General features: G+C 43.8%; 1 protein-coding gene across 1 annotated transcript in view; it reads right to left on the bottom strand.

Moving 5' to 3' along the window:
- The window catches only part of Cd38 (CD38 molecule), a 63,762-nt gene that overhangs the window by 31,768 nt on the left and 23,118 nt on the right, over positions 1-8,876 (bottom strand). Inside the window, exons 5-6 of the mRNA XM_023723913.1 lie at positions 6,006-6,135; positions 4,096-4,231 (exon numbers count right to left, since the gene is read on the bottom strand). Of these exons, the coding sequence (XP_023579681.1) occupies positions 4,096-4,231; positions 6,006-6,135 (266 nt within the window). The remainder of the gene's footprint in view (positions 1-4,095; positions 4,232-6,005; positions 6,136-8,876) is intronic.

Below are 8,876 nucleotides of genomic sequence, written 5' to 3' on the forward strand. Positions count from 1 at the left end.
AAAAAAAAAAAAAAAAGATAATAATAATTAATAATGTGAAGGTACAACTTGCAGATTGGAAGGAAATAGTCAGAAACCATATGTTTATAAGAAGCTACTATTCAAAATATATAAAAACAATTCTAATAACAAAAAAAAAGCAAAAACTTGATTAAAAATGGTCCAGGAGCCTGAACAGATACAGGTAGATGAAAAACTGCTCAGATCACTCATCATTAGGCCAACACAAGCTAAATCACCACTGAGATGTTATTTCACATCTGGCAGGATGACCATCACCAAAAAGATAAACTATACCAAGAGTGGGTGGGGAAAAAGTAACCCTTATCTGCTGTAGGTGGGAGAATAATTTAGCATCACCATTTATAGAAAACTGAAAGTTCAATTATCATATGATGCAGCAATCCGGCTTCCAGATATTTACCCAACATATTTGAAATTGGTTTGTCAAAGAGATGCCTACACTCACATCCACTGTGGCACTCTAGACAACAGCCAATACAGGGAATCAGACTGAGTGTTCAGCAAGGGGTAGAGGAATAAAGAAGCATAGTGCGTATACACAAGTACAACAGAATAGTATTCAGCCTTAAAAAAAAGAACATTCTGTCACTTGCAACAAATGGAATTGGAAAACATTAAGCTAAGGGAAACAGGCCAGGCCCAGAAAGACAGATACCACACGTCCTCATTTAGACATGGACTCTAAAACAACCAAATTCACAAAAGCAGAGAGTAAAAGAGTGGCTACACACAGCACTGGGAGCTTCCCATCAACGGGCATGAAATCTTATTAGACAGGAAGAATAAAGTTTCTTTTTAAAGATATATTGCACAGTGTTGCAAATGTTTAATAGAATATTATATATTTTAAAATCGGTAAGAGCAAATTTCAAATGTTCTCACTACAAAAGATGACTATTTGAGGCAGTGGCTATCTTAATTAGTTGCAGTCAATATCATACATTGTATTCATAAATCAGCTGAGATGTATGTCTAATTTAGAGAACTGAAAGATAGCCAATAAAACTGGGAAGAAGAGGTGATAACCTATAAAAATTGAGGCCAAAGAAGAAAGCAGTAGACAGAATAAACCAACATATACAAGGATTCAATATGAAGCAAAGATAAAAACTCTAAGATACAGATTTAACACTAAATCATTCATTTTCTCAATCTCTACTTTGTTCCAAGAAAATTATAGTGCGGAAATGAAAATGAAAACCACAAGTTAATTGTCAGCCAATTGAAAAGCTAAAAGTATAAAATGAAGAACCAACAAAAGTTAAATTGTTAAAAGGGAAATTTAAAAAAACACAGCAGGAAACATGGTAAAGACAGCAAACCTTCAGGGATCACTTCTGTTCGCATGGAAAGAGGGTGGAGAAATAAGGAGAAGAGGGACACAGGAAGGGAAGAGAATGAAAATCTAAAGTTGTGTTCTATCTGCAGCCCAACACTCTGCAAGGAGCATAACTACTGTGCAATGCAAACATGGGCTAATAAATAAAAACTGAAAAAAAAAAACCTCATAAAGAAAAAATAGAGACACAAATTCATACTACATTCTGGGTGGGAAGTTTCAAAATTCAATATAAATTGAAAAATTACAAAAGTGAAAATAGTAGACAAACTATAGAATGTCTCTAATCTGGGGGTAAAGCTTTTTTTGTGGCAGAAATAGCAATTGAACTCAGGCCCTTATACTTAAAGAAATATTTTCAAGTAAGATTTGAAACTCAGAACCCCCAAAGGGAAGGGGCAAGAGGTTTTTGGTACCTCTGTGTGGCTTAAGACAGACTGTAACCAGGGCTAAAGACACAGCCCAGACTGGGCTTGGCAGTACGCACCTGTAATGCCAGCACTCTAGGAGACGGAGGCAGGAGGATTTCAAGGTCAAACCCATTCTGGGCAACCTAGTGACTTAGTGAGACACAGTCTCAAAGTAGAAAGTTTAAAAGGGATGAAGGTATAGCTCAGGGCAAAGGCACTGAGTTTCATCTCCAGTCCCAAACACATAAATAAGTAAAATCAAGCCTAGTCCAAACTAAAAAATACAGATTTGCCCTCTACGACCAGGAAATGGACAGAACATTATAGCAGGAAAGACTGTGAGTGCCCAAGCCAGTCTCCGCAGGTTTGTGCGGGCTCTCCCGTGCACTCTCTGCCTAGCAAGTCTGCTACCTGTACCTGCTCCCCCTCTGTAAAGGGGGATGGACCGCGTCAGCCCTCTGATGCTGTGAAGGATGTGAGGGAGCAAGCTCGCCCAGCACACAGAGCAGGAGCGTTGTGTAAGTGCTCAGGAAGCATTAGCTTATTAAAGCTTATACAGAGCTTCTGTTGATAAGAACAATAAACACTCTCAGAAAGAAGGTTAAAATATATGAATTGCCAGATGACATCATGGAGATAGACGTAGAGATAGACAGAGACAGAGACAGAGATGATAGAGATAGATATAAATAGATATAACAAAGAAACTCAAAATAAATTCTTGTGTTATTTTGATGGTTATAAAAGAGTATGGTTATCTTTGCATCTAATCATGTAATAAAGCAAGCTGCGAAGCTGAAGGTACACATTTTAAGTATACGTGCTTCTGTAGACCGCCTTTCTGGAAGGCCATGTACCAAACCGATGAAATCTATCTTCTGAGCTGTGATACAGACGCTGCCAGTGGTAGGCTTCAAGGAGATCTCTTGTTTTTTAATTTTTATTTTTAATAACACATCTGCTGTATGTTCTTTTTATTTTTTTTTTTTTTGCATTTTTGAAGTATGCCAGTATTTTTTAAATAAGCAAAGTTCATGTCTCTCTTAGAAAATAATTTAAAATATAGAGCCAGGTGTGGTGGCTCATGCCTGTAGTCACGGCCCTCAGGAGACTGAGGCAGGAGAATCACACATTCAAAGTCAGCCTGGGCTGCTGTGATAGCTGATCCACGGGTCAACTTGATAAGTTTAGAAGCTTAAATACGCAACCCAGCAGGGGGCCAGCGTCCTCACCTTGTAAACATTCTGAGTCAGCAAGAGGAGGGCATGGAGGTAGTTTGGGTGGCTGGCCTACCTATGCTATAAGGGGGGAAAAGAGGCCTGTTCTTCCCCTGCTTTTGCTGCTGTTGCTCTTGCTGTTTGCCACTGCCCTGAACTGTTCCCCTCTGAGACGCTGCCCTGCCTTGCAGCTAACCAAGAACAGACCGAAACCTCCACAAACTGGGAGATAAATAAACCTTTCCCTCCCAGCAGCAACAGAAAGGTTACTTAGCTACACAGTGAGTTCAAGGCCAGCCCAAACGGCATACCAAGTCTCTGTCTCAGATAGATAGATAGACAGATAGATAGATATAGACTTTTAAACAAATAATCAAAACCATCAAAAATAAGAATAAAAATTATATAGATATATAGATATATAGATATATAGATATATAGATATATAGATATATAGATATATAGATATATAGATATATAGATATATAGATATATAGATACATAGATACATAGATACATAGATACATAGATACATAGATACATAGATACATAGATATATAGATATATAGATAGAAAGAGAGAAAAGTGAAGTCAGGCTCAGTATAGTTTTGTGTGTGGAAAACACATTTCACAGTGAGGTGTTCCAGGTCTTCCATGAACACAAGGCCACACTGACAGATAACAGCAAAGCCGTGCGCTTGGCACCACTGTGGTTGCCATGGCAGCTGTCAGACTTGCTCCTGGGTCACTCAGAGCCTCAGCAATTCTTTGGTCCTAAATGATGCCCACATATGAATCAAAATGTCAAGAATTGGGGGTCTGCCCCCAGCTCAGTTCTTTAAGTGGCTATTTCAACAAAATGTCAAGAATTTAGAAGCACTCAGGAAAGAAGGACTCGGGCAGCAAGGGCGACCCTAGACTCCCAGCAGTCTAGGGCTTCGTGGAGGGAGGTGCATCCCGCCGGCCCCAGTTGTCCTTACAGCCACTGATGGCTTCGGGAGGGCGGCCCTGGGCTCTCCCACCACACTGATCTCCCAGGCCCGAGCAGGACTCCTTTGTCAGAACACGCTGGGTCAGCGCCAGCGCCCCGTGGTTGGGTTCTCACCAGCAGATCTCGCGTCTCCACACCATGTGAGGTCGTCCCCAAGGTAGCCCAGCAGCGTGTCCTCCAGCGTGAACAGCCCGCTTTGTACCCTGGTGAACTGATGGGCCAGCTCCTTCGACTTGCTCCAGAACAGAGTCTGAGAAAGAGCGAAGGCATCATTCTGCTGAAATCAACTTCAATCAAAGACGTCCCCCAAACTGAGACTAAGCCACATATAGGAAGAGTAAAGCCTGTTTGGAGCTCCATTCTTTCTGCGTGAAGCAGAGAGCCTGCACGTGTGTGTGTGTGTGTGTGTGTGTGTGTGTGCGCGCGCGCGCCGGCGCACACACACACATGCACCCGCAAGCGCATGCGCGCTCTACGTCACAATGTAAAACGCATTTAGTATTCCAAGGTAAAAATCTAAAGACTCAGGGCTGGTGAGATAGTTCAGCAGACTAAGTGCCTGCTTAGGCAAGAGCAGGCACGAGGGTTCAATTCCAGGCACCGCATGGTACAGGCCCCAATCCCGGGCCACGCTGAGCCAGCGGCTAAATCCAGGCATGGTGGTGCACGCCTGTAATCCCAGTGCTGGGGAGGCTGAAAACAGGAGGACCACTGCGAGTCTGGCCTGTATAGCGAGACCCTGTACCAAATATAACAATAATAATAATAATAATAATAATAATAATAATTTACAAATACAACGCTATCAAATCACCACTGGAGGAGGCATTAGAGTTCCAATATTCTTAAATTTACCTGAGCCAAGTTTTGCTTATGTGCTATTTCCTGAGAGAAATACTCGTTGATTCTTTAAAAACCCCATAATCCCTTCTACCTTCCCCATATGCTGCCTAACACCGCCACCAAAAATAAAATAAAATAAAACACGGAGGGTTGTTTCTCAGGCTCCCTCTCCAGGCACACACAGCGCACTTCAGGACCGCGCGGCCTCCAGAATCAGCCTTCTGCTCCTCGCCTAGCCACGCCGCAAGGGTGTGGCCCACAGCGGGCCTGAAGCCCCGGTCCTTGCTGAAGTTGCCCCGCGCCACCACTGATGGGCTGTGTGACCACAGCGTGGCTAAGCCTGACCTTCTGTGCCTGTGGGCCTGTGGGGACAGAGACGGCAATAAAGCCCCAGATGCTGGGCAGATTTAAACGGGTCACACAAGCGCACCCTTCCACACCGCAGCAGGCAGAGTCATTATTTGCTGAGCGCTTTGTCTGCGCGGGGCCCTGTGCTAGAGTCCTGAGAACTGTAGCTCGTGGACAGCACAAGTTGGATGAGAGGCTGTGATTTGTGAATGGGGTTCAGGGCTTCGCAAAAACAATCGTGGGCACTCTGAAACTCCGCCTTATGGACACTGACGTTGGAGAAAATGCTCCCTGTGGCATGCCCTTCCCCACGCAATCAGTGCGTCTGAGCGAGTGCCTCTCAGCCTCCAGGCCGTGCTCTATTCAAGTCTCCAGCCTGCCGCTCTTAGGCAATCACTGGCCACCTGTACTCGGCTCTCTCTCTGGTGAGATGGGCATGTTGCGGAGTGGCTCATCTGTCCCATAGCGTGGCTGTGTGGGCCTTAGAGCCTGACAGGAGAGCTCTCTGCAAGGAGGGTGCAAACGCAAGCAAACACTTTACTCTTGCATGAAGTCAGGTTGCTTTTGTTCCTCCATGTGGACTGCAGTTGTCACTGAGTTTGCTTTGCCCAATTTTGGGCCAGTTCTTCTGTTTTCTGGTCCACCCTTCCCTTCTATCCCACAGGCCCTAAACCCCAATAAGTTCCTCAGTGGCCCCACTAACTCTACCCCCACCCATGTTGCAGTGCCTCCTCCAGCTTCCCCCTTCCCTAGTTCTACTCTAAATTTGTTCCCATGTCCTCTACCAGCTGGCTTTTATACCCAGTTCCAATATCGATGACATGAGCCGTTACCTTGTTGCAGGGTACTGTTTGATCAGCCAAGTGAAGGAGGGGTTCATAGTCTTCCTTTGTAATGTCACAAGCATTTTTTGCTATAAATGCATTTTTGAATGTATCTAGTATCTTAGGGCAGTCTTTGCTTCTGTGAGAAAAAACATGGAAAATAAGATGAAATACAGATAGATTTTTAAAATACTGTGCTGGATATGGTCATGCATACCTGTAATCCCAGCACTTGGGAAGCTGAGGCAGGAGGAGTCTTTGAGTTTGAGGCCAGCTTGGGCTATGTAATGAGTTCAAGGCCAGCCTGAATGCCTGACCTACATAATGAGCCCATCTCAAAAAAAATATTTAAAAAAATATATTAATTTCACCCATATCATCTCATTTGATATCTGCTTTTTGTACAATGGGAATTCCTCTTCCTCCCTGGCTGAGATAGCACGGCCTTCCCTAACACACAGGGCTGGCAAAATGGCAGAGCCAAGACTGAGGTCAGGTCCACCAATGCCAGGGCTGGCATTCAGTCATTCATGCCCTACTATCTGAGCTTTAAGTACAGCTGAGAAGAGCAAAGAAAGGCAGAGCCCACACCCTGTGAAACACCGGATTCCACAGAGTAGTGGTTATCACATTTGGCTCACACACACACGGGAAAACCATTTAGGATTCCTCGAACTTCCCCTGAATTTTCCCATCTCCTTGAGGATGCGGGGCCACACTGCAGACGCCACCTTCCCATACCTGCCCCAGAGAGAGCAGGAGCTGGGTGCTGCGCTGCGGTCCCCGCAATCTGGAAGCCAGCTGAGCCTTGTGGGCTCTGGGCTCCTCTAGCATGGAGGGTGATAAAGTGGGAGGCCACCAGCTGCGGGGGGCTTTGAGGACCTCTTACCCCCACCTCATCTCAAGCCCACTTGCCCTCCATAGGCTTCCATTCCTCTCCAGTCCCCTCAGCTTTGCCTATAGTTCAGCTGCTCTCAGGTGCAGTTACCTGGACATGGGCCTGCTTTCCTAAGATGTGAGTCTTGTGGCCAGAGACAGCAGGCAGCACCTTCCCATCTCTTATACTAGATTCAAGATAATGTCCACAGATTGAGGGGAAGATTCCCAGGATCCCCCAAGATCAGAACACAAGTATGATTTACAGAGGAAGTGACCCCACTCTGAAGAAGCTCCAGAGCTTCACTGCTTCCTGAGCACAGTAGAGTGCTGGAGAGCCCCACCAATGCCGGCTTTGCAGAGCTCTGAAAATTAATTGGACTTTGCGGGAACCCGACAAGTAAAGCCTCAGTAACCAAGTAAGTCTCATAACATTTTAGCTTGCCCGAATTCCATCTCTCTCTCCACAGCTTCATGGAAGCCTGGAAATCCAATAACACCACCTATGAGAAGCAGCCTCCCAGCCCCTGCTGGGCAGGGAGTGAGTCCAGCCACCAGAAGTGGAGAATTGCCACTTGTAGTCTGTTTGGAAGTTTACTGAAAATTCCACATCTCAGGGTTTGTCTTTCTTTGACATGACCCAGATTTCACTCTATGTGAATGACTGTACTCATACACTGTCCAGGAAAACAATCAGTACAATTCTAGAACACAGCACATAGCCCCACCTGTTGACCCTAGTGAGAAGTAAAAACTTAAAAGAAAAAACTAGAGAATCAGATATCCATAAGGGATAAAAATGAAGTGTCGCCAAATACAGAACATTAATAAAAGGTGGGCAATGTTTTTAAAGTGTATAAGAGAAAGTCTGGAGTTGAAAGTAAATGTCTGGAATAAAATTTGACCTAACCAGATATGTGGAGCAGTCCTGTAATCCTAGCAATCGGGAGGCTGCTTGGATTATGGCAAGTTCAAGGCCAGTGAGTTCAAGGGCAGCCTGACCTACACAGTGAGATCCTATCTCAAAAAAACAACCCACTGGAGATAACCAACATTGCATTTGAACTGGAAAGAGAAGTAGCGAACTCGAGATCAAAATAACACCACACCTCGGGGCATAGGAGAACCTGTACTGTAACGTCATGTAACTCGGTTGTGTCCCAAATTTTCTGATCAAGGAGATTTTGGGGCCACAGAAGAAAGTGATTGATGATGTAGAGTGTGCCTAAGGAGAGTCACATGGAGAGAAAACATTCTCTCAGGCTTTCACAGAGAGCACATTGGCCAAGCAATGGCCGTGACTCATCCACATGGCTGACACTGACAAAGGTTCTACAAACTGTGGTACAGGGTTTCAGGATCATCCTAAGGGGATTTGGCTGACCTTATCAGATACAAAAGCTACATTTCTTGTTATATAGGTCTTGCTTTATCTTGGTCTTAACCATCCAGCAGAAAAGTATAAAAACAAAGTATAAAGAGTAAAGCCATGTTAATATGCTGAGCTGTAAAAGGCTCAAGTCAACAACATCTGACATTGTCACTCTTATGGAAAACCCACTAGTATTATGGACTACTGGACTATATTGGAATATTTTGCTGAATTCATACGCATACAATAGTTAAATGACAATGGAATACCCTTCTCTGACAAAACCAAACAGAAAAGGGGTATACAAATGAACAACCATTTTGTATCTGTACATTCAAAATAGTTAAGATAAATATATAGCTGCATTCTCTTAATTCAATGAATAGAGAGATTTGTTCTAATAGTGTTTGTGGACAGGATATCAGGTCTGCATCTTGTACATTGAATAACCAATAAGACAACAATATGTAATGTATTAATTATTGAAACTGCTAGTAATCAGTTTTGAAACTGTCTCATTGCTATTTGTTTCTCAATAAAACTATTTTAAAAAATAAAAAAACAACACACACATAAAGAAGGTAAAGAAGAAGAGGAGGAGGAGGAGGAAGAGGAGCAGGAGGAGGAGAAGG

The sequence above is a fragment of the Octodon degus genome, unplaced genomic scaffold (genome assembly GCF_000260255.1).
Source record: "Octodon degus isolate 3935 unplaced genomic scaffold, OctDeg1.0 scaffold00006, whole genome shotgun sequence".
In the NCBI taxonomy this organism is placed as follows: Eukaryota; Metazoa; Chordata; class Mammalia; order Rodentia; family Octodontidae; genus Octodon; species Octodon degus.